Here is a 26013-nt window from a genome sequence, read left to right as displayed (position 1 = left end):
CGGGTCTGACGGAGAGCAGAGTTTCCAGTCAACTTGAAAATATTTATAACCAGCCTTCTGGCAAAGCTCTTTATTTTTATTCACGCAGTATTTTTAGACTTGTGCATAGGCAATGAAAGGCCCATCACAGGCATTAGATAAATGCACTGAATATGTCTGAGATTGGTCACAATTTGAGATTTGTTTGTCACAAATTACAGACATACTGAAAGGAACTGGTACAGAGCAGAAAAAAATGGCCCAAACTGCTACCTATCTGTGCTTCTCTGTTTGGAAGCCCATTTGTTTTTGTTGATAGGTTGATGTAATGCAAATCAAATCAGGAGTGTATTCTTTGTGCACTCTGGGAGGCCACTCAAAGCAGGCGAACTGACTGCGTTTGAATTGCAAGCAGAACATTCTGACAAGGTTGACTTGGTACTTTTGTTTGCCTCTTGTGGGCGAGCCAAGATGATGTATGAGACTCATACTGTGCAGACAGGCAACTACAAATTTGCTTGGCTACTTGGCTGGTGGGAGGTTGGGTAGGGAGTGTACGGTGGTGTTGATGGTGGTATGGGATGTGTGTGTGTGTGTGTGTTTGGGAGGGGGGGAGTGTCACTTTAAAGCAAAGCAGTGAGAGAAAAAGGAGCCTTTGTACCCATTTTGTCCTTTTTTAAGCTATTGTTTGTCAAGCGACGCAGCATTCCTCTGGTGTTATAATTCACAATTGAGCATGTGAACTTAAAATAATATTTCAGATGTGCCTTTGAGCAGTCCAAATAAAGGTTCCTCTGAAATCTGACGAAATGAAATAACTTTCTGTCTGTTCTTGTGCATTTTCTGAAAGTTATAAGCCTCAGCTTCAGAATGATCAAAATAGGTCCAGTTATTCTGTTTATGAGATGATCTCCATATTTAGACACTGTTACGCTGCATTTCATCAGTCAGTAGGTAGACATTTGATTGATGAAAGTGACCTGACTTAGTGAACACAGGCCTCACTCTCTTACCTCCCACTTATTTCATCTTTCTCTCCCCTCCTTCCTGCCCTACACTGAGCCCTGTTTTCTGTTCCCTCTTTATCCCAAGACAGTACCCCCTGGTCCCCTTCTCCTCACTATGTGCTCAGCATGAGGTCTGAAACTTGTTTTTTTTTTTTTTATCATTGTTTGCCCCCAACCCAACCCCACATCTCCCAATTTCTTACTACTCAGAGGGGGGGTGGAGACCAAAGAGGAGGGAGAGAGTGAGAGCAACCAGAGTAAGAAGGGAGGGAAGAGGAGCTGAGGAATATGGAGAAACATAAATCTCCAAATAAGAAGTGGGGCGTAAGATAGGTCACATGTTGAATGTCTGTGGAGTGCCACGGTAGAGAGTAGACTGAGGGGATGGTTGATACAGCCGAACCACAGTAAGGAGTTGGGGAATTGCATCCTGGACCCGTAGCATGAAGATGCGTGTCTGTGTGTGGCTCCTCTGGGTGTCCTGGTTCTGCACCTGTGCAGAGTACTCCAAGTGGTGCAAGTGTCATGGCATCGTGCCGGCAGAGCCAGGTTTAGACAAGAGGTCAAAGACCCTGTTCAAGGAGCGTGCTCATCACAGTGGGGGACACCAGCACACACCTCACAGGAACAGGGCACACCGGAGAAAAGGTGAGTGCTAAACTCACAGAGCTGACAGACAGCACTCTGCTGCAGAAGAGCTGAAACTTTTCGTGCAAGACCTTTAAGTGAGAAGGTAGATGACAGCACCTTATAGGCTGGCATGTAGCGCATCTGACAGGCTTAGAGCTGCAACTAAATTTGTGATTTTAAAACAGATAAATATCTTCTATGTTACTAACATTGCCTTTTGCATCCTTGTTACATAAAGTGTAAGTATTGAAAATCAAAAGCCATCATAACTTTTCTTCAAAATGTTTACTTTTTTTACTCTTTTTTACATTTCAAACTCTAGATCTATAAATGCATTAAGTTAATGACCAGATAAAGTAATGTAACTGTAAATGTAATCCAATGTTTATTTAAATCTAACTGTTTTACTAAACAAAACATATTTAAAATTTGTGATGTGTACTATATATGTCACAGCAAAAAAGTCAGTTCACAATTATGTTTCAAAGTAAGTCTCATCAAAGAGAAAACACATTGGCTGTATGTAATAAAGTCTCATCTATATTTTTTCTTCATAGTAGTTACATCAGCTCAGATTTATTAAGTGTATTAAGATCGGCATTTCGTTGTTGTCTTCAGTCTTTAATTATTATCTTAAGCCGCCAAAAAAGACAACCTATTTTGGGTTAAATTAAGTTAATTCAGCCTTTTGTGTTGACAGTGATTGTTAATTCCTTTACAAGCGAATTTACTCTGAAGTCACATTTTGTCACATTCCTCACTACAGCTGACACATTCTTTCTTTTTTCTAATGCCTTCCCACCCTCTTTTCCTCATTTCCAACACCTTTGCTGACCTTTTGGTCTACAGCCTGAAAGAGGTCCCTTCCCTCCGCACATCTTGGTCCCAGCACCATTCCCATGGGCTGTGTTTTTGCAGGGGCGACTCATCCTTCATCCTCTCTAAAGCCTTTGTTGTAGGCTGAAAGCTTGCCGATGCCGAGGCCATCCAGCCTAAGTTGTTGGATCAATATAAACATCCATCACTTAGCCCCGGGCCTTTCTGACCTTCACAATGCACAGTTCACTACACAATGCTTTATTTATGTGCGCCATTAGAAAGAATGAACTAGTGGTAGTCCATTTATTTGGGAGTTGTCCTCACTGTGGAAACTTGGAAGTAACTCAGCATCAGGACTGTTTTCTGTCTTTAGGAGATGTAGTAGAACTTATTCTTATATGGCATGGTTTTTTTTATAATCAAAAACTCAATTTATTGTATATTTGTACAAAATCTCTAACCTGTTTTTAGTTCAGTAATTTAAGATATCTACAAAAAGCTATAGTAAAACCTACTGTGACAAAGCCTTCAAGCTGAATTGCTGGACACAATGAATGAGGAGCAGATGTACAGTTTCCTTCTATTGTTAAATAAAAACATGGAGAGATTCAAAACTTCCTGCCACATAGGAGTGCTAGCACAAAAGCTGAAAATGGACAACAGCTCATGATTAAATGGAAAATGTAATACTTCCTCCTCCGTTCCTTTGATTAAACCTAAAATACAATATTTAAAGGCAAAACCAAACTCTACTGTTGAAATTGATATTAATATTAGTGTGAAGTTTTGCTTGTTTGTTTATAGCAGTGTTTACAGTGGTCATCAGAAATGTATTTTCTTTTATTCTATTTATTTTATAACTGACTCCACAGAATATATATTAGTGCTGTGAGAATCACTGGCAAATATATTTTAATTCGACAAGGTTTTCATTTATTCATTACTTTTCTTTGTTCAATAGCTGGTTATATTCTGTAATATTGTGGCATGTAAAAATCCAAAGAGCGTTGCTGGTCTCAGGTATTTCTGATAGTGTTATGCGATTTACATTTGGTTGTAAGGCAAGGCAAGTTTATTTGTATAGCACAATTCAACAACAAGGTGATTCAAAGTGCTTTACAGAGACATTAGAAACAAAAACAAATAAAAAGCATGATTTAAAATTGATTAAAACAAGCAAACAAACTAACTAATTAACAAACAAACAAAACAGTATATAAAATCAAAACAGATAAAATCAGAACAGTAGATAAAATCAGTAGTTAAAATGTAAGTTTTGAAATTTAAGCTTAAGTGCGGATTTGGTGCTTTATTCAAATGCAGCTGAGAACAGGTGAGTCTTCAGTAGTAATGTAGTAATTAAACGTTTCTTCCACGATGACATGTGACTTCTTTTTACCCTGAATTTCTTGCAAAGTATCTGCAATAGATACAACGAGAGAAAAGAACTTACTAAAACATAAACACAGGGGACACAGATTCATTAATCTAGATAGTAGTTTGCTTCATATAATGTAGCGGTTAACTTTCTGTGGTCAGAAAAGCGGAAACAAACCTTGCCATTTTGAATACAAATTAAAATCACATCAATTAAAATCACAGAATGCAGTTTTATGGACTAAAGCAAATAAATTTATTATTTATTTCCAAATAATAATAATAACAATAATAATATTTATTTCTACACTAATAATAATTTCTATACTAACATTGCGGGTTTTTTTCGTGGTCTTCCCAGGAAGTTGATTCTGTTCACCGAAAACGGAATGTCCCGGTGAACAGAATCAACTTTCAGGGACGATTGAGCCTTGTGCCTCGAGACCTTTCGTGGTTTTATTTTGAAAACCATTCCATCAGGAAGCTAAATTTCACTGCACCTCCCAGCTGTGTGGAGTTGGGACTGCGAGGGAGTAATCGTTATAGAGCAGTAATTAAGTTTAAGATATATATATATATATATAGTTGCGGTAACTTTAAAACAAACAACAAAAAAAACAAAAAAAACCCTCAAATGGCAATTTTGTGAAAATGAGGCGTAAATGCTACGTAACAGGTTAGCTTTAAATTTAATATCAGAGGAAAGTATCCTGGTTGTTGACTTGGCTGCTCAGAATGATGAGCAGAAGTTATTTGGAGAACATATTTCTACCCGTGTTTGGAGTTCTCCTCCTCGGTAAGTACTGTTGGAACTCTTCCTGTCAACTAAACAACCTGTGTTAGAAAAGATGAGCATGCCTTTTAACTGTAATGTGTTACTTTGAATCCTTGACATGAAATGAAAAATCTAAAAAGACCTAACGTAGAGTTTTGAGGGGGATGTTTGTAATACTGCTGCAGGGTCTGTGTTCAGGGTTCCACTTGCTTTAATTCTAGCAGCTTCACCAATGCACAGATAAACTGTAAAAAACTGTAAGACAATTAATGTGTCAAAGTCACTAACGAGACCTCACAGACCAGTTCCACAAAGAAGTGTAAAATGATCTTTCGGCCGATTTGTTGTGTGACCTCTCCTGATGAGTTTATGGTCTCAAGTTACTCACCAGTTTGAAGTGTACATATATGCATGGATGTTGTGTAATTTCCACATCCTGTCTGCATTGTGCTTCTGCTGCATGAGCTGAATGGATTTGTTTTTTTAAATATAGTTACAATTATAATGAATCTGTTGCCAGCTGATCTTTGGGTAAACCTCTAACAGTTTATGAATTCATAATTTGTTACCCAGCTTGTGCAGCTTGTTTGAATGGAAATGTTGGTGACGTTCAGGAGCGTCCTGATTACCACCTACCTCCCAAGAATAAAGCATTTTAGAAATGTCCTGAGAGTGTTTTGACCACGACATGCTGGTATTTTGACTGCATCCTGCCTTTGCTCTGAATGTGAAAGGACACAGTGACAATGAGGTTGGACAGCTTATTGTTAGCTGTAATGGGAAGGCATTTCCGCCTATAGTAAATGAAAGAGAACAGCTCAAGAGGGACAAGAGCTGTTTTGTTGATTGTCCTTTCCCATTTCAGACTCCCAAAATGTTGGGTCAGATTAAGATAATATTCAGTTTAGATGTGAATTCAGTTTCCTGTTTTCCTGATTATTTTCTTTAAACACAGCTGGTATAAATTACATTGAAAGCATGTGTTTTTCATAGTATAAATTAAATAAGAAGCAGCGTCTGTGCTGTAACTTGCCTTCCCAAACCTTGCTAACCTAAGATGATTTAATGATGTAATTTAACACACTTGTAGGACTTTGTTTCTTCCCACATTTTAAGTTTTCAAAAGTGAGTGTTAAGTGTCTCTTGAAGATGGTCTTTTGTTCTGTGGCGGATGTCCCGTTGATGAGGAAGTTCCCGTCAGCTTTTGTTGGCCTGGATGTTCCTGAGAACCTCTGACTTCCGCTCCTGTCAGGAAGCTGATCACCATCTGTGCACCGTCTTTGGGTATCCAGTCCCATGGGAAGCTCAAACAATGGCATTCCATTGCAACTGGCTGCAAATACACATTGTTTGTTGGTAGCAGAGCATACGTTTGTTTGTTGTGGGTTTTGCTAGTGGCTGGAACTCAGGGGTGGCGATGTGTAGGGCTGAGGTTTGCTTCTTACAGAGAAAAGTGCTGTAATTTACACCAAATCTCCTGTTGTGAAACACACAGAAACAAACTCAGGAAATCAAAGCTAACATGAGCAGCATTGCTTAACCAATTCTCTCTTTATCCTCCTCAGGTTCCAAGGTTCGAGCAGAAGAGAGACCTCCCCGCATTGTCCACCACCCCTCTGATGTGGTGGTGAAAGTTGGCAATCCTGCCACCCTCTCCTGTCGCGCTGACGGAAGCCCGAAGCCAACTATTGAGTGGCTACGCAACAATCAGCTGCTAGAGACTGCAAAGAGAGATGGCCAGCTGCAGCCGATGATCCTTTCAGACGGGAGCCTCTTCTTTCTGAGCGTGGAAGGGGGAAGACAGGGGCAGTCGCATGAGGGTGTCTATACCTGTGTGGCTAGGAACAGTGCGGGGAAGGACACCAGCCGTAATGCATCGCTGTTTATCGCAGGTGAGACTGGGACATGTGTGGCTACTCATAGGACCTGCTGTACCACAGAAAATATTTCCCTACAGGCATAAAAAGAACTGTCTGTCTAACTGACAACTAAAACACTTTGATTAGATTAGTCTTTTCATATACAAGGCTCCACAGAAACATGATGTGCACGAGGTAACCAATCAGAAGAAAGTTGGCTTAAAGGGTGGTTGGCCTTATAGATAAATGAGGGTCTGCAAGAACATCTGGTGTCTGCGTGTATGTATGAATCATGCAAAGATGTAGTCCTTAAATAATCATATCGTAGTGCAACTACACTGTAGTCATATTTCGTATTTATTTTATATTTTTACAACGTATCAATAGTTGTTTGCCTTAAACATGAGTAGTAACAACCTTAATAATTTATATAATACATTTAAAATACAAGACCTATGAAGTGCATTACAAGACACCACACAACATAGAAACACTGAATTAAAAGCAACATAAAGTTAAATGAAAACCAAAATGACACTGAATGTTCAAATATACAAATACTGCAAAAAAACTGAGAGTAATAATAAAAAATAACCACTCAAAGTATAAAAACTGGTGTCAAATTTTTTGCACACTCAGAAACAAACTTGTTCTTTATAAGCAGTCTGTTTTAAGGTCCAATCATGTTTTCTTCTGTGGGAACATCGGCCTCCCAGAGGCACAGAGTTCAAATGTTCATGACCAGTGTTGGTCAAGTTACTTGAAAAAAGTAAACTGATTACTTCTCCAAAAAAGTAATCCAGTTGATACTGATTACTAATTTTCAAAAGTAATTAGTTACTTAGTTACTTTTAAAAAACATGATACACAACTTCAATAGGTAATAAAACAATACACCTTTCATTTTCCATCATATAAAATGTAATCAAATGAAAAAGTCTGTTTTTAAAACTTGTGTTATTAGTTTTAATCCTTTAACTTTATGCACATTGCATCAAGCAAAAATGTAATTATATGCAACAGTCTTTGACTTGAAGAAATTCATTTAACATTTGAACCTATTTTCTGCACAGTCCAGCATATTAAAAAAAATGTTTTGTGTTTACACTCACTCTTTCAAATAGATGCAAGTAAAACACAGCAGAAAATAAATAAAATCAAAGACTTGGCACTGAGTCCTGTCGTTCATAAATCTATTTTCACCTGTTTAGCAGGAGTGGAGCAGGTGGAGGTTTGCCCAGTGCCGCAGCGGTCATGTCAGTGGGGGGATCCGGGGGTTTCTCTTCTATTTTCTATTTCACATTCCCGTGGCAGCGTGCTTGGTACTTGCTCAGAAGTTTAAGGGTTTTTTTGCTGTAAAAATAAGTTTTCTTCCCCCGCACTGTACAGCAGACGCTAATGTTTTTGTCACTTTTTTCAAAATCAAACTCAAAGTAAGGTCAGTACTTCCACGCTTTAAACGCTGTGTGCTGGTCATACTCTCCCCCACTCTATATATTATCCATTGTTGATCTGCAAATGTCTGTTACCATGAACGTCGCACGCGCCTACATCATTGCTATGAGACACTCTCACAAGCAAAATCACGGTTTAGTAACGCATTAACACAGCATGCTTACGGGAAAGTAACTGTAATCTAATTACTTTTTTTGCAATAGTAATCCCTTACTTTACTCGTAATTTCAGGATTTTACTACTGATAAGCACCTCGCACACAGTCATTCACATTAGAGTAATGAAGTAACAGATAAGCAATTAGTTCCTTTTGTTTCAGTCTCTACTTTATCAGTGTCTGTTTTTTACAATGTATCCAGTTAAAGACATAAATAAATAAATAAAATAGGAAATGTTCTTTGAATTAAGGAAATTAACTAAACTTCTCTAATGTTACGCATTTATTTCATACAATTCAAGCCCAACAGTCATGCTGACAGAGTTTACTTCATTACTTCATTTACTACAGCATCATTTCTTTATCACGTAGAAAAACGGCATAGTAAGAGACGCTGTTGAAATTGCACTTTTGTTTCCTTCTTATATTGAGATATGTCAGGGACTAAATGTGCAGACAAACTGCTTCACACTGCAAGAAATGAGATTTTCACAGGTCTGGCCCACTTTTGGGCAGTATGTGTAAAATTAATTTGATCTAGGGGGTTTATGTCTATATTTTTCACATAGTTTCATTACTGAACCAATCAAAACACATTTCCTGTCTCCTGTTCTGGTTTGTCTCTAGACTTATTTCCAACTCCAGTTTTAGCAAAAATAGTAATCAGTAATGAAGTGCTTTAGCAGCTGAGTCATTTTATATTCTCAGTTGCTAAAGCACTTAATTGACAGTAGAATTTCTTCCAAGCACATCAGCCTTATTTCCACAGGAGAATTCTGGGTCTTTGAACATCGGAATGCTTTTTAAGCATCCATTCTCAAGTCTCGCCCGAGTACAGACAAGTGTTTGGCTGGATGCATGCATCTTAAAAATAATTTCTAGATGCGCTTATAATTTGTTTTTCTCTAAAAAAGACAATAGATGAAACCCTAATCAGAAAACAGAGGTGGGGCAATAAAGACATCACACAGACACTCGTACAGAGAGGTGATGAAGACGTGCGTGGTTACAGTCACAGAGAGACAGTGTCAGTGTTTGCTGGAGTCAAACAGTGTCCCAGTGAGCTGTTGATTTAATTCAGTTCACTTCAGGTAAATTCAGCTCAGCTGGATTTATACAGCACTACTTCACAACAACAGTCCCTACAGTATGAGGACCAGAACTCCCAACATTTCAAACCACCTGGCTCAATATCACTCCCTAAGCCACCCTGTTACCTATTCATCTTACTCCAGTCTCACATGGTAGGTCTGACTCATCAGCCTTTATATCACAGTCAGATTGATGGTTGTTCATGAATGTTCATTAATGCATTATTTGTAGTTAAAATAATGTATTCCTTTTTGGAGTTTATTTTATAAAACCTTCTATGTTTGTATAGCTTTTCACTATGTTCATAGAATAGATATAATATATAATGATATGATTAATATAATAGATAATATCCTTCATATTCTGGCGTCTAAAATTGCAAAATGTCATGTGGGTCAACTGTCTGATTAAATAAACAGACTAATATGATTTCTGTTTAAATAAAAATTTATTCAAAATAAATTAAAAAATAAAATGTGTTAATGAGAAAATGTTAAAAATGTTGAGATCAAACAAATTTTCTTAAAAAGTAAAAAGCAATAAGAATGAAGAGGATATTTCCCCATTCAGAGGATGGCCATTTATGGTAGATGTCTGGTTATTTTACTTGGGAAAAAAGGTTCAGTAATGATGAGTAAAGCCCACAGAAAATATGAATTGGAGTTGATGGGAGCAGTGAGACACATGAATTTGTCTTGCTGGAAAAGTTGCAGTACAGAGAGGAATGCCTCTCATAAAGGTTTCCGACACATTCACAAGCTCAAACTGAGAGAAAATACACTGCATGCTTGTTGCATATCTTTCTTACATGCGAGTGAGTCAAGGCTGTTCTGTGGTTGAATATGAGGAAATGTCACTTGTCCAACCCTCTGGGCTGAGGGTTGGACAAGTGCAGAAATAGACATTTTATCTCATGCAGACAGTTTATCTCTCAGTGTATTCAAAGATATAGGTCTCAGGTAAGCTTAACCTGAACTCTCTGATTTTGCAGTGTTGAAGGAGGAGTTCAGTATGCAGCCTACTGATGTGGAAGTGGCAGAGGGGGAAATGGCTGTTTTAACCTGCAGCCCCCCAGTGGGACATCCGGAACCTAATGTTGTCTGGAAGAAGGATGGGCTGCCCATCAGCAGTGCTGATCATCATTACACTGTGAGCTGTCTGCCCCTAATAAATCTATTACAGCTATATAACCTGTGTAAAATAGATTCTTACAACTGTTTGAAATGGAACTTCTCAACTATTAACAAAGGGCACCGTCACATGATGTTTCCTCTTAAGAACTTGCACTCTGACCTTTAGCATCCACACCTTTGTGCATGTTCCAACCCTTTTAATGACCCTGCAGGACCTCTTTCAGGGCAGTTTCTATGGTAGGAAAAAGCTGGATCCAAATAGGTGAATGTCAAAACAATCCAGTATCAGTGTGAAATTTGTCATGTCGGCTAAACCAACAAACAGCAACACAGCAGCCAGCTCTTGGAGGAATTCTCATCAAATTGACAACAATATTACATTCGTTTGACAGTAACGCTCTAGAGGGTAGAAACGGATCAGATGAGGAATACTGGCACTGAAATCAGCCTTGTAGATGCAGGTGCAGACATCGCTGTCAGATTAACATAACAGCAGCAGCAGGAGGTAAATGCATAGTTCTTAAGGTAACACTGTTTGCATTGATAAGAGCATAGTACTGGATTGAATTCATTCACTAAAAATCACCATTGTATTAAAAAAACTGGAAAAAAGTCAGATTATAAATTCTCGATAAATGCATTTGCAGAGGTTTGCCTGTGAAAGAAGGTCAGTACAAATCAATTTAGCTTTGAGGTCTAAAAAGTGCATGCTTTTACATTTCCAGCAGGGAGTTACTTCTGGTTCCACAAAGAAGTCTGATGGAAAATCTTCTGGCTGTTTTGTTGTGTGACCTCTACTAATGAGTTTATGGTCTCAAGTCACCAGTTTGAAGTGTACATATATGTACAGATCCTGTGCGATTTCCACATCCTGTCTGCATTGTGCTTCCGCTGCAGAAGCTGAATGGGAAGCTTATCATCGGTCCTGCAGAGAAAAGTCACTCTGGTGCTTACGTGTGTGCGGCCATCAACACTGTGGGGGAGAGGGAGAGCAGGGCAGCTCGGCTCTCTGTGCTGGGTGAGACAGGAACTGAAAACAACTCATCACTGTGTTAGCATCGCTAGTTTCCAATGCAATGTCAGGATTCCAAAGCAATATTACCCTATGCAAGTTTTCCTTCTGCAAACAAAACACTTTGATACATGCAAAGCATAGTTTTGAGTTTCTCTTCTGTTGTACTGCAGCCAAGCCCGTACTGGTGCTGAAGCCAGAAAACGTATCAGTAAGAGCGGGAGAGTCTGCCCAGTTTTACTGCCAAGCTAAAGGTGACCCTCCACCTGCTGTGGTCTGGAGCAGAGAGCAGGGACCACTGCCCAATGGCAGGTAATATAGAACCCTTTCACATGGTCACTGGCTAATATTCATTTATGCTTTATGGGTGTGGAAATATTGCAGACTGTGGCGATTTTAAGTGTTAACATTTTATGTAAAACAGACACAAAACACCAAAAAGCACTGCGCTTCAGAGCAGTCTTTGTTTTTCAAATTCAAAAGTCCAAATTATTCTTAATCTTTGTCTACATCAAGCTTTTAAGTTATATGGAGGCTTGTAAATGAAATCAGTTGAATCTATGCTATGTCTAAATGTTGATTCTTTTAGACGAGATGAGGGGGATGTGAAATTTCAAATCCATGTGTGCACATGGATTTGGCAGGGATAGCTCAGTAGGTAGAGTGGTGGCCCCATGATCGGAAGGTCGGTGGTTCGACTCCACTGAACGGCTACCCTGAGGTACCCCTGAGCAAGGTACCGTTCCTACACACTGCTCCCCGGGCGCTGCATTGGTGGCTGCCCACTGCTTCACTGGGTGAATGGGTTAAATGCAGAGGAACTATTTCCCTACGGGGACTAACATGCACACTTTACACTTTACTTTACTTTACACAGGTACATCGTAAACCCAGACCAGACTCTCCAGATCCATTATGTGACAGCCCTGGATGCCGGGAAGTACACCTGCACTGCTCTCAATGATGTGGGTGTGGTCACTGCCAGTGCACAGCTACTAGTTGAAGGTGAGGTTACATGATAATGCTGTTAAAATATATCTGGTGTCATGTGTTTTACAATCACTCGATGAATGTTAAAAACACTCTGCTTCAGTGTGGGCCATCAGAATGTTTTCCTACGATTACTCTAAGTGTAGGAAATGAGTGCTTCCTTCACACAGTGACATTTCTGTTTTACAGCAGTCAGAGCCACAGTTTAGAAATGATTGTTATGATTTGATATGCTGAAACTAATTCATTTCATCATGTGGTGTCTACGACTTTAGTTGTAGTCTTCTGAATTCTGTAATTTAGACGCGATTGTAGTAAGTCCACACTTGGGAAGTAGGTTTGTGATTAGATTATTGTTCGTCTTTGTGCAAAGGTCTGCACATGAAGGAGAGAACAGTAATTTCCCAGAACGTGCTGTAGGTTTTTTATTAAAACAAAGTGACATTATATACAGGATGCAAAGGCAGAGGTGTTTTTCATAAATTAGCTGATTTGGTCAGTAAAAAGCTGAAGAATAGCAGAAATGTTAAGCACAGCTGCTCATTCTGGAGTAAGATCTTATAAGCTGTGGGCGTGCTTTGCTGCATGCATTTGCATTTGAATGAGTTGAAGCAGTTTTTGAAACTCGTGTTGGAGTTGTCCATGACAATCAACTGTGTTTTCTGTCATCGAGTATCTGTTGTCTAACTGAAAAATAACTTACCACAATTGTATATGCAAAAATATGATGCAAAAAATACCTTAGTTCAGCTTCAGACATTATAATATGCTCACTTGCAGATACTAAAGTGCTTATGCATGCCACAGTTGAAGATATTTATTCATCTCATACACCTTTCTTAAACACCTCTCCATAAAAAAATCCTTATCTTTGCACTGTCCAATGCACATGATGTTAAAATGTTTACTCATAGATTTGAGCAGTTAATGAAAAATAACAGAGAGGGAACCATGTGAATCATATGTTATGGTCTTCATAACTGCAAAATCTCCGTCCATCTGAACAGCTGTGAGGGTTTAGCAATCTCCCTACCATCATCATTGCACCAAATGAGGGTGAAGAATGATGTTTATCCTTTGGTTAGCAATTGAGGGATTTGAAGTATCAGTGGAAAGACTTTATGAATCTGTAATGTAAGTTTAGAGTCTTTAGGAACATGTTTGTGTTCAAAGAAACCTTGCAGTTCTATGTCAGCGGTAGATTCTTGCTGTGTGAATGAATTCATGAAACAAGTATGCTCTAGGTTAACGTTGGCTAGTGAATTTTCACTGCACAATCTGGCCAGCAACAGAGAGGTCCTCACACACTGCTGCAATCATCTGTGGTTAATGCAATGGGTTTGAATAAACCACTTGTGTTTCCAGAGGCTGCCAACACTGAGCAGAAAGACCTCCACAAAGAGCTGTCATCCCTGCGTGTGATTCTGGAGAACGTCACCGTCATGGCCCCTGATTCTAACATGTCCTTCTTACAGTGGAAGGTAAGGGAAAGCTGTTGCACCACGTGTCAGAAAGAATGCAGGAGTATGACACGTACACGATCCACATTGTATTTTCTCCCTGACCAGCTCCAGTCACTCCCAGCGCAGCCGCATTACCTTGATGGCTTTGAGGTTCTGTATCGCTCTCTGCTCACTGCCAGCTCAGACTGGGCAGCAGAGAAGGTGACATTCCCCAGCTTCCAGGCTCAGGTGGGCCCCCTAAAGAGAGGCTACAAGTATGATTTCAAAGTTCGGCCTTATGGCAGCGGCTTATATGGGAGGGAGAGCAACACCCGGCACCTGAGAGTTTCTGAGACAGGTGACAAAGGTTTTTACTTTATCTTTGTGATGTGAGAATATTCATTGTGTTTTGCTGGTAATAATAAGTGCTCTGTTTACAGTGCCCAGTGCCTCTCCTCGGGCTGTGTCAGTAACAGTCAATCATGAGCAGAATAACACCATCCATCTGAGCTGGGAGCCTCCTCCTCCTGTAACCCACAATGGGATCTTACAGGGATACCAGGTAATTACAGTAGGACTGCACGACACAGTTATCTGCTCAGCAGACTGTTGAAACCCTCAGGGAAACATAAATCCTTACAGATTGTAATGAATCATGCTGGAGTCATTTTAAGAGGGAAACATGGGATACAAACAGTCCTGCATACAAATATATGGAAGAATTAATCAGCAAGTGGAACAAGAAACAGATTAACCAATCACTGTGCACTAAGATTCTGAGGCAAACTTTGTGATGGAAGAAATGTGTTGTATTGTAGACATATTAAATATTTAATAAAGAAGAGCACATGGTTCTTAGTAGGAATGTTTTATTCTGTTATAACTGGAGTCTCAGTTACTGGTATGTCCATGTGGAGCAGCTGATGAATTGTTTAGTGATTAAAGCTTTATCCACACAAATGATTTTGATCATGTTTGGGGTGGATACAAGCTTCAATCTCACTCTTAAAGATGCAAACTTTCTTCAGGTGTGGTGTGTGGAGCCCGAAGAGCAGCAGTACCAAAACTGGACTGTGGATAGTAGCCAACTGAGCCTTCATATCTCTAGCCTCAAACAAGGGAAGCAGTACTGGGTCACCATAGCAGCAGTCAATGGGGCTGGAGTAGGAATGCTGAGTGACCCTCATGGATTTGTCATCAGTGAGCAATACAGCTGTCAACTTTTTATTTCTGTATCAGGACAGATAAAGACCAGCGTGTGTTCTCAGACTGGGTTGTATTCATTCATAATGTGCTTCCATTCTGCTGCTCAGACTCACAGTTAGGTGGACTACCCGAGGCAGATAGCCAGAGGCGGCGTTTGTCCCCGGTCCTGGCCTTTCTTCAGGACCCTGTGTTGCTCGGCAGCATCGGCGCCGTCTTGTGGTGTGTTCTGATGGGTGCAGCGATCTGTCTCTTCAGACACCACAGCAGGACCGGTCAGCTGATACCAAGACCTGGCAAGGCTAAAGGTATGAGTTTAAGGCTTTAATGTTCACCATAGTAAAAAGAAAAAGCTGAACCTCCAATACACCCACAAAGGCTTTGTGATAAACAATAATATGCATATTTTGTTGATACTATATCTTCCTTTATTTTTAGGTTTGCGAAGACTAGCCGGTGAAGATCTCATTATAAAACACAGGTAAAATGAAAAGAAGACGCATATTCGATTCTGTTGCGACAATAAAGTGACAGGAATACATTCAAACCACTAAAACCAAGTGTGGATGAATCAGCTTTACATTCATTCAAGTAGTGTCTTGAATGTATACAAACCACTTTGAATTATAGTCAGCAAGTCAGCTTTTAAAGTGTTGGTAAGACAGCTGGTTAAATGTATTACATTCATTCTCTTAGATGTTTGTTTACAGACAAAAAAACACCTGCTTTTAGTTGATGGCGCGTTGAAGAAGCACAGGAAGTAAGCAGTAGGCGGAACAGAAGCAAAATCTGTTTTCACCACCTAAAAGTATTCACCTGGAAAAGAAATGTTGGGGGGGGGGGTAGTGTAGGTACAAGGTAGAGCAGGTCTTCTGCCTATTGGAAGGTTGATGGTCAGATCCTTAACTTAATGACTAAGCATTTTTGGACAGGATACTGAACTCTCTGTAATGCGTTCATCTGTGAATGTTAGTGAAAAGCACTACGTAAGAACCAGTCCTCTTTGCTTTTCCTCCATCCAGTACTTTCCTAAATCTATCTGTGTGAGCTTTAAAGGGAACGACTCCTTTTACTGACTCAATACTTTACACAGGAATTACTGAGTGACCTAACCCTTCGAAACACGAGCATCACAAAATATTGAACAGAAACCACCAAATGGTGTTACAACTTTTAGTAGAAAATAAACTCACCAACCCCTCAATTCAATTCAATTCAATTTTATTTATATAGCGCCAAATCACAACAAAAGTCGCCTCAAGGCGCTTCGTAGATGGCTGCATTCACTCTAAAAAAAGTTCAAAATTGTTCCAAGTTACCTTCATTTTTTTCTCTTGCTTCCATCATTGCATGGTTTGCAGTACTGGTGCCTTCTTATTCAAACTCGGGATGTGCCAGCCTCTGACATGACTATGGTTAGGTAAATACTAGAGCACCACTGCTTCTTATATAACGCTTTTCTACTCTGAGCACTTACGGCGCTTTACATAACTCGCACAAGCACTTCTCCTACCAAACATTCACACGTATTCATATGAAGCAGCTCGGGGTTAGTAGCTTGCATGCAGACTGGAGCAGACGGGGATCGAACATGCTTCATCTTCCCCTCTACTGTCAGAGTGTTTTGTACTATTCAAAAGCAAAAAGCCATTTGTTAACAAGAATTCCACGGTATCCATGGTAGAGAACACAAAGTGAGATTCTTATAAATATTATATGGAGATAATGAATCTATGCTACAGCATAAAAACGTCTCTAATATTTGACGTTTGGTTCCAGCGAGTTCATTTTGGTTTGATTTGGTTTCTCTCCAGGATGGCAGCTCCAGATTCACCGTGGATCCCTGGAGGCTGGAGACCTTCTTTGAGTCAAAAGTACCATGACCTATGGGCCCAAGGTCAGCATCACCCAGGAATCCGAAGCACCAGTGAGTATGGACTGCAAAACAGTAGACTGATGATGACTTCTTTCTCCCAAACTGCTGTCCTACAGCAGACCTGACTAGATTTACTTGTTTGGGTTCGTGGTGACCTCTTAAAATCCACCAAAGATTTTTTGCTTACAGTTGAGGAAACGAAAAAAATCAACCAATGATTCTGATGATGCTACATAAGCTGTTTTCAGACGTCATGTAAAACAATCTGGAGAATTAGGTTAGGACATTGTCTGAAATTGTGCTGCTGGATTGAACTTACTGGACTACAACATGTGCTATTCTCACATAGACATTACACTGTGTGTAACATTGTATGTACACGAGAGGCGTGTGGTGACTGTGGTACAGAAAGGCAGTTTAGAATCAGAATACTTTATGAATCCCTGAGGAAATTATTTGGCTACATTTGCTTCAAGACAATAACAGTAACAGACTGAACTAATTAAATAATACAATATATATTACACAGTTTACAAAATATAAGAAATGGCTTTAATATATACAAATTGCTCAAACAAAAATGAAATATATATGATTGATATTCTATTTTCACTGTAAACACTCCATCGGTGTTAAAAGAATTACTATTAATCCTGGATATGTTTAATATTGAGCTCATTTTAAGTACTTTATATTCTGTTTAATGTTCAGCATCACCTTTTTTTAATGCATATGTTTGTATTATGGCTGTCCTTTGAGGACCAGATGTATTAATAACAACAGATCAGATGAATAAAAAAGGTTTGAGGCGTGTGTGACATGGTAAACTGTCAATATCTATGCGGGGAATCCAAATATTAATGAAAATGACTGTGGAGTGTTGGCACAGCAGGTGGGCAGACATTTAATTGGATGTTAATTTGAAACTGTTCTGATGCTGAATCACCAAAGCATGTTTACTGGCTAATGCAAACTGCGTTTTCATACAAAGTGGAGATCCTAGCTGATTCCAGAGCAGTGATAGCTGAGCCGGTATACTTTGTGCTCAGTTTCCAGTGAGCATAAGCACAGCTTTCAGTGACAATACCTAAATGTAGCCACAAGATGGCAGTAATGTAAAGACTGGATCCAAACATGGGAGGAGCTTTATGACAGCACTGTTTGAGATGAACAGACACATTTATGCAGAGCTTCTTTTATTGACCATCTTTAGCTTCCTCACATCCACAGTCATTTTAGAATATCCAGTTAACCCAGTATGCATGCCTTTTCACTATAGGAGGAAGCCAGGATACCTAGAGGCACAGGGAGACCATGCAAACTCCACAGAGTTGCAAACTCCAGTTGAGGTTCAAACCAGGAAGTGACACTGCTAACCACCTTATGGCTGTGCCACATGAAGCTGCAAGAAGGGAAAGCAGCAGCAAGACCCAGAGTAGAACAGAACAGGCCTTAATGGCCACAGCTACTACAGTGATTAGAAAGACAAAGCCTGAAAAGAAGTGATGGTTGTAGAACAGCTTGAAGGAGCTACATCTGTAAGATTCTTAGGCATCTGTGTGCAGGCTAAAGCCGCTCAGATAGTTCGTCGTATATAAGATTTGACAGCTGTGGTTGTTCAACTCATTTCTGGGATTACTGCCGAGCTTGACTTTGTGGCCCAATGCGTGAAACATAGAAACCTTTTAAACCCATGCAGTATTTTGCAATTTGGGATGCAGCCTTTTGTTCTACTTGTGTTCTTATAAATCTCTCTGTTTTCTTAGGCCTCCCAGTCTCATCCAAGAAGGACAGCAGCTGCCTGGAGTCGACCGTTCCCATTGTGACCGATAGCTGCGGTGTCTACGGCACCTTTTACGTGGACCTCATGGGCAGTGGTCTTAAGACCTTCAACAGTCCGGGACGTGTCACTAAAATGTCTCATGGTTTGCCCCACAAAGAAGGAGCCGAAACTATCCAGATATTTACTCATCCTGCCAGCAAGCCCTCACCCATCATCAGCAGGGAGGCTCTGCCATGGAAACAGGCCATACGACCCCAGCCCAAGATGGGTGTGCTAAGGGAATCATGGGAAAAGAACCACAGCAAGCAAGGTAGATATGGAGCAGTGGATATCTGGAAATGCAGTGTTAATTTCTTTCTTTCTTGAGTAACGTGAATTGGCCAATTGGTTTTCTCCACAGAGCTGCATGCAGTGAGCAGTGTCCCTATACTTTCAACAAGAACCCAGGGACATAGTCACATACCAGCTCTCCAGCACGGTACTTTCAATCTGTGTAATTAAATCATTATTGTCCACAAACCTCGTGGAAGTGTAAAAAACATTTTGTACACAGATCAAACTTTTTTGTAGTCCCGAAATTTAAAAATATGCTTATAGAATCTGGAATAAAAGGAATTATTGGATAATTATACTTTGCTATGGTTTGCTATGGTGTATCCAGGTGGACATCCAGACAGTGGTAAACCTGTGGGTTGTCCTCGTCTGCTGCATTACTCAGCATCACTACATCTTATGAACATGTTGCTGCCCCCTCCCCCAGTACCCACCGAGGACGCCACTGACACGCAAAGCCTCACCTCAGATGGAGGGTGAGATAAACACTCAGACTGGGTGTTAGAGGGTTGAATGGAGATGTTGTTCTGGGAAATGCAGGTGTTGTGTAGAAGGGGAATAATGAAAAAAAACAGATTTAGTTGTTTCTGACTCCTCATCAGCAACTGAAAAATTAGACTTGACAATGCAGGTTTTCAGATAACCCTATAAAAACCAGTGTATACGTCAGTCTTTAGGATAGTTTAGTTGGCATAAAGGTAGTACATTATCTATATAATACAGGATATTTCCTTCCTATAGTGCAGCTAGAATGCAGACTACCTTTAACTCTAAGGCTGTGAGTTTGTTTGTTCAGGTACTTTTGAAGAGTAACAGTAAACTCTTCAACAGTAAAACCTCTGTTTTTGTAACCTCTCCAATTCCACTGATAAAAACAGAATGTATTTACTAATCTGTAGCAGACACTAGCTGTCACTGTGACAGCGATGTGAGATTAACCTTAATATGACCCTCAAGTCAGTTTGGGACACACTGTTCAAACTCTGAAATTGTTAAATAGATGTGATTGTGGTTCACTCAGTTGGACAGTAGTATGCTTTAGTTTTGTCACAGTGGGAACTTTGAGCCCTCTGAAAATGTTAGCTAGCTAGTCCAGAATGAAAGACTGAAATTCAGTTCAGTTTTATTTACATAGCACCAGACGACAACAACAATGTCCTCAATTCACTTTATATTGTAAATATCCTACAACAGTACAAATCCTCCCACCTTCTCTCATACCTCCTGGATATGTCCTGCCCCTCTGGTTGCAAAGCATTACAGTAGTGTGTATTTTAATATTTCTTTCTATGCAATGTTTCAGTTGTTTTATGCAAATAACCAGAAGAAATGTTAAAAAATCTAGCAAAGTTTTCCTGCTTCCTGCCATGTATCTTCTATTTTTTTAGCCATCCATTAATGGCCAGCGATGACTTAGACTTCGGTGCTTTGAGTATGTTTCTGTCCCAGAAAGTGCCCACTTTAGTGGAAACACTTAAGGAGAACAATGATAAGGATCCTATTTGCAGATATGTGTAACACTGAGTTTAAAACACAGGACACAAGAAGACTGCTAGTTTGGAAGTGTAACCAGTAAAGTTGTCATTAATTTATGACACCTTGTATATTTATAATTGTGGTTGTTACTGATCCCAGTACTTCCAGTAATTAAGCTGCCTGATGCAGAACATTTTGATCAGTTCAACTACTTGTTTATTTTTGTAGTAGTCTATTCTGTATTAGTCTAGTATTGAAGGACCTCAGGGAGTTGTTTCAGATATTGGTTTGCATGGACATAAATGAGGATGAACTGATTTATTTTGTTAGTTAAAGGCTTCTTTGACATCGTGTCACATATTAAAGGATTAACTCAATATTTCATAATTAGGAAGAAATTCACTAAATTGTTGAATAGAGTCAAATATTTGTTTTGTTTTTTTAATTTGCAGAAGTCAAACGCACAGATCAATGTTCAGCTGCATGTTAAACAAATCTTTTATATTCTCTGTACTTGCTTACAAAGCATTACACTATATCACAGACATACCAGGTTGTTTTTGCCCTTGTACTAGGTACTCGCTTTGAAACATGGAATAGTTTAACGTGGTGGTCTTTTCTTGTCACTGACTTCTTGTGCTCTCTGTTTAGCACTCTGTTACAAGTCACTTCCTACAAGTCACTGTGTGAATGTGTGTGTGAATGTGTGTGTGAATGGGTGAATGACTGAATGTAGTGTAAAGCGCTTTGGGGTCCTTAGGGACTAAGTAGAGGGCTATACAAATACAGGCCATTTACCATTTACCATTCCTGTGTAGAACCTAATTACTATACAGAGCAGAAAAGTCAAAGCTCTGAAGTTTTTTTTCTTTTATCATATTTGAATGGTTATTCTTTTCTTTATGTAGTTGGTAGACTTTTATGTATAGAAAGGTACAAAGATAAAGACAGCTAAGAATAAGCTTATTGGCATGAATAGTGTTTGTGTCTGACCTCAGCAGGACAACTGAACTCTTATATACTGTAGTTCTGTTATGTAGCAAACCTCACTTTATATATATGTTTGCGAATTGATTAAATAAAGGAGATAAAGACAGCAACAACAATTTTTATGAACAAGTGGTGGTTCACTTTATTAACTTAGCTATCTAATTTCACATTTTCATAAATATATTTTATGTAAAAAAAAAACTTCCTGTGACAATGAATTGCAGCTACGAGCACTTCTAACCTCAATAAAATCATACATTAAGTCTTACATGATATATTTTGTTAAGCTTGTGTTACGTTATGTTTAACAAAATGTGAGAAGAAAGCATAAAAATCAGTGATACCATTTATACAGTGTGATGTATACAGTGGTTTCCTGTATTTCTAAAGGTTGTTTGACAGAAAAAAAAAAGACACAAGTCTTACAGTCTGTTTGCGTCTCCCTCAGCTCTAGTCGTTCCACAAAGCTAACAATGGACATGGGCTCTCTTCAGTCAGTGTGTCCTGCATCAGGCCCCCATGGACAACTGGGACCCAGCAACAAGAACATCTGCCCATCCTACAGCCACCTGTGCACTGCATTATCTTCTGTGTCACAGAGTGATGAACAGGGCAGCATGCTGACAGCACAGGAAGCTGCTGAGTACCTGGAGCTCACTCCTAAACCAGAGAGATGCAGGTAAAGCCATAATGAATCCATTTACAGTCAGCACTGAGCAAAGGTGAACACTATAATGACTATTCCATGATATTATTCTGCGTATCGGCTTAGTTTCTCCTGTATGTAGCCTACATACAGATGCATGCACAGTTACTGTAGCTGACCATTCTGCTCCTTTGTGTCAGCAGTGCCCTGCCAGAGCAGCGTCCTTCCCTGTCCCGTCATTTTGCCTCGACGCTGAATTACATCTGCGGGCCGACTCGCTCTGCTCAGGTGCACGACGCCTTCACTGAGCCCGAACCTCCATTAAATAGTCTCCGTCATGCCTGCCGTCAGAGCTCGCCTTCCTCCTGCTACAGCGAATGGGACAGCTCTCTGTGGAACACGATCAGCTCAGTCATGGACAGCAACCTGTCCAGTGCCCGAACCAGCCTCATCAGCTCCGTGGACAGCTGCTACACTAATGACAGTGCTAACTTTGCTCATCTCCTGGCCATGGCAGCGGAGAGCATGAGCGGAGCCTCTTTGTCAGGTAAACAGCAGAAATGTCACTTTTGAAATAGGAAAATCAGTTGTGGCAAAAAAAATATATAAAAACATCCGTTTTCATGAGATGATGGTGGAAATGAATGAGATTTAACTACGCACAGTTATGTGAGCTTTTTTGAATGACCAGCTAACCTAACCCCACGGCACTTAGTGGGTGGGGTTAAGTTATAAAATACTAGTAAAAATACTATTTAAAAAACTACAGAACTCCCACAAGTGATCCTGTGGAGTTGTTTTTTAATCTGCTACTTTCAACAACTTGTAGTCCTGAACCATCAGTGTGTTCAGTGTTGTCACCCATCTATATTTTGTCTGTGTTTTAAACTCATTTACTCACAAAAACATTTGTTTTTAAAAAGTTTATATTTTAAGAAAACAATTTGGAGGCTGCTTTCCGAAGGATTCGTTTAAGTTTTTATAGTATCAGGACAAAAGATACGTAAGAAGGAGAAATACCTAAGTCAGCATAAACTGTGGCTTATAGTTTTTACTAAAGGATAAACAGACTCATGTTTATGTCGTACTTTTTAGTTCATTCATTCATTTAGCACTTTAGTCTATGCCATAAACTTTTGCTAATTATTAGACGCACACACTCTAACAAGTGTGTGTCTCATTTTAGCATGTGGACTCGAGAAAACAGGGGATCAAACTACAGACCTTCAAAATAATAGAAGGTCAAGTGTACCTCCTGAGGCACAATGGAGCCCTGTAGCACACAGAACTTATACAGAGCAGTGTCTCAATACACTGACAAGTTGGTTTGGTTTAGTTCATTCCTACCAGTGGCTCCTCATGAACTGCTCTATCCTTTGGAGCATTATTATTTATTTATGAATGATAAATAAACAAAGATCAAATGATTCAGTTACTAAAAAAACAATTTGAACTTTGAAATGATAAAGTGTAGTTGCCAGCCGATGTGCTGTTGTCTCATAGCGCAAAAGTTCAGGTTCCATGTGCAGAATCACTGATTTTTCATGTGACATAAACAAAGCTGTGAGCTGCTGCTTTTAGTCTCTATTGGAATGGATGAAAACAAACAAGTGCAAAACCACTAACGCTGTTGTACTTACCACTTTCCCCCACTAGATGGGGCCTTTCATCTATGAAAGATGCTCAATGGTAAGGAAGAGCAGCCCTAAGTTGGTATGGAGGGTTACAATGTTGTGAAAATGCTTTGTGGAAGTAGCTTGGCCTCTCTGGCCTTCTTCGTATATTTCTGATGTCTCACTGTGTGCAGAAACGTGTCTGAGCAGACTTTCTGCTTTGGTCCACGGGCCCCCTGTGCAAAGACAAAAACTCATTCAGTCTAATATCTAGTGGCACCAGGCAATTACTTAGGGACCTTTCAACAGATTGAACCTCCAGATGAGTCATCTACTTCCCTCTTTGTCAACTCATCAGTCACCCTGCCCTCCCTCGGGGTCCGTGCAGCTTTATTCCACTCACTACACTCACTTTTGGCAACGTTCTGCCTTGCATGATTTTCACTCTATCACACAGTATGAAAACTCTTGAAGTGGCTTCTCTGCAGCTGATTATGTTCCCTCGCAGTTACTCTGAGTTACTTTGAGTACAAAGCTGTGGATCACATGCAGCCAAACCGTACCCGTTTTTAACATTTGTGCAATGATGGAATCAGGTCATGGGTTCATTTTATTGTATGTCAAGTGAAATTTTCTGGGTGTTCAGGACATCCTATCAGTTGTGTTTTCAGTAACATTTAAAATGTTTTGCTTTACAGTTACCAATAAAAAAAAAGTCTGTGCAGTTAAGTGCACACACAGGTTCAGTGTACTTATCTGAGACCTAGCTTGAAGGGTACAGTGTGGATTAATCCTAAGAAAACAGCAGGAAGAGGCTTGTCACAGATTGGTGCACTTTCACACTCTCACATTAATTGGCAGAGCCTGTATAGCTTCAAGGCTTCAGCGTCGTTTTTGTGTTTTGTTTCTGGACGTGAGCTCGGAGCTCTTTGAAATTTGTTGCTACCACTGGACTGCACAAAGCGGTTGGTGTGAATTGGCTCGGTTTGCTTCAGAGCCTCAAACAAATTAGAAAAGTTTTATTTTCAGGGACAAACTGCTGCTTCAAAGAAGCTTCGAAATGTTCATTTCACCCCTGAGAATCATCATGAAAGGTGCTCCTCAGAGGGCTCGAAATGTTTACTCTTGCTTCTCCAAAGGCAAATAAAGTTTCACACGCGCACACACAGACACATGCTTGATATTGAAATGTCAACATGTTGTCCTCTCCTGTGTTTAGATTTCTCTCCGCCTGCCTCCCCCCTCAGCGCCTTGTACCCATCTTTCCATGCAGAAGGCGACTCATTCGGCGAACTGGAGCCTGTTTCTGCTTGGGACTGGAGCATGGCCTGGATGGAGGAAATGGAGGCCCAGTACTCAGAACACTATCCTGACAGAAACACCAGACCCTTCAACAGTTAGGGACTCTGCTACAATGGTGACTGAACTACCACAGCTGAAGTTTAAGAGCTGCAGATACACCTCCCAAGACCAAGGGACAGACATTGATCCATTCACGTTCTCAGAAATGTTGGTAACAGTTACGCGGTTGCGTTTATTCAGGTTTTTATTTTTGTTTCTGTCTGATCTGGTTTCATATAGCTCATACTGTATATGTTTGGGACACCTTCGCAGGCAGATGCATGCCTCTCTTTTTTTAAATACTTCTCCCCACTTATCTCAGGGTAGCATCCTTGAAATGACTTCCACAGAGTCGAAGAAGTTCTCTTTTTTCCTTCTCTACATCCTTTCCGCTCATTAGAGAAACAATAATGAGATACTTCCCTCAGGATATTCTCACCCAGCAAAAGGCCAGAGAGATGCAAAGGCAGGATGCTAGATGGTCAGAAAACAGTCATTAGGCAGAGATCCTGTGCTGGAGGTTCCCTCTCAGCACATGTCTGTATTTTTTGCAGGACATTTTATTTGGTGCTGAAGTCGTATGACACAGAGGATTTCACTCACTGATCAAACATGTGTATATATATCTATATATATAAATGCAGCATATTAAGCAAATATTATTTAAAGAAATCCAAGACACTGCATGTCCTGAGTTTATTGTTGTTTTTATAAACCCTGTTTGCAATAAGCTGTAGGTACAGAACTAGGAAAAAAAGTTAAAGTAATTAATCGAGTTAACCTTTTATCACCAAATACCTGGAACTGTAGTAAGATTTGAAGTATTTGAAATGAAAATGCTGCGTGCATAGTTTATCCTTTTATATATGCAGGTATTTCACTAATTCTAGCAGAAATGTACTTGTATTTTGAATTTTATTTTGTTCACATTACATTGCAGATGGTTTTATAGTTTGGAATAAAGTAATTTTATTGATTGAAAGCCACAAGAATAAGTTGTGAAATAAAATCATTTTTCTACTCAA

General features: G+C 39.7%; 1 protein-coding gene across 3 annotated transcripts; it reads left to right on the top strand.

Annotated features, from left to right (window-relative positions):
• The first annotated feature begins 1282 nt into the window (after nt 1-1282).
• robo4 (roundabout, axon guidance receptor, homolog 4 (Drosophila)) lies at nt 1283-26013 on the top strand. 3 transcript variants are annotated; one of them, XM_026182469.2, is made up of 19 exons: nt 1283-1634; nt 6153-6479; nt 10142-10299; nt 11181-11301; nt 11469-11607; nt 12173-12300; nt 13651-13766; nt 13854-14085; nt 14168-14289; nt 14756-14927; nt 15041-15238; nt 15369-15411; nt 16745-16857; nt 18573-18899; nt 18990-19067; nt 19251-19398; nt 21837-22067; nt 22238-22581; nt 24921-26013. In XM_026182469.2, the coding sequence occupies exons 1-19, from the start codon at nt 1430-1432 to the stop codon at nt 25046-25048; spliced, it is 3330 nt and encodes a 1109-aa protein (XP_026038254.2). In that variant the 5' UTR covers nt 1283-1429; the 3' UTR covers nt 25049-26013. The 3 variants fall into 3 exon arrangements, with proteins under 3 accessions (XP_026038254.2, XP_026038253.2, XP_026038255.1); XM_026182468.2 differs by having other exon boundaries at nt 24867-26013; XM_026182470.2 differs by lacking the exon at nt 1283-1634 and adding an exon at nt 4307-4608 and having other exon boundaries at nt 24867-26013.

The sequence above is a fragment of the Astatotilapia calliptera genome, chromosome 10, assembly GCF_964374335.1.
Source record: "Astatotilapia calliptera chromosome 10, fAstCal68.1, whole genome shotgun sequence".
Classification (NCBI taxonomy): Eukaryota; Metazoa; Chordata; class Actinopteri; order Cichliformes; family Cichlidae; genus Astatotilapia; species Astatotilapia calliptera.
Note: the sequence above shows the minus strand (reverse complement) of the source record. Positions and strands in the feature narration are given on the sequence as shown.

What these genes read in the sequence shown, in the direction of transcription:
- robo4 (XM_026182468.2), top strand. Translation starts at nt 1,430, where the DNA reads ATGAAGATGCGTGTCTGTGTGTGGCTCCTCTGGGTGTCCTGGTTCTGC. An exon ending in CAGGGCACACCGGAGAAAAG is followed by an intron (nt 1,635 to 6,152) that starts GTGAGTGCTAAA and finishes TATCCTCCTCAG; the next exon opens with GTTCCAAGGTTCGAGCAGAA. An exon ending in GAGCGGAGCCTCTTTGTCAG is followed by an intron (nt 22,582 to 24,866) that starts GTAAACAGCAGA and finishes TCCTGTGTTTAG; the next exon opens with ATTTCTCTCCGCCTGCCTCC.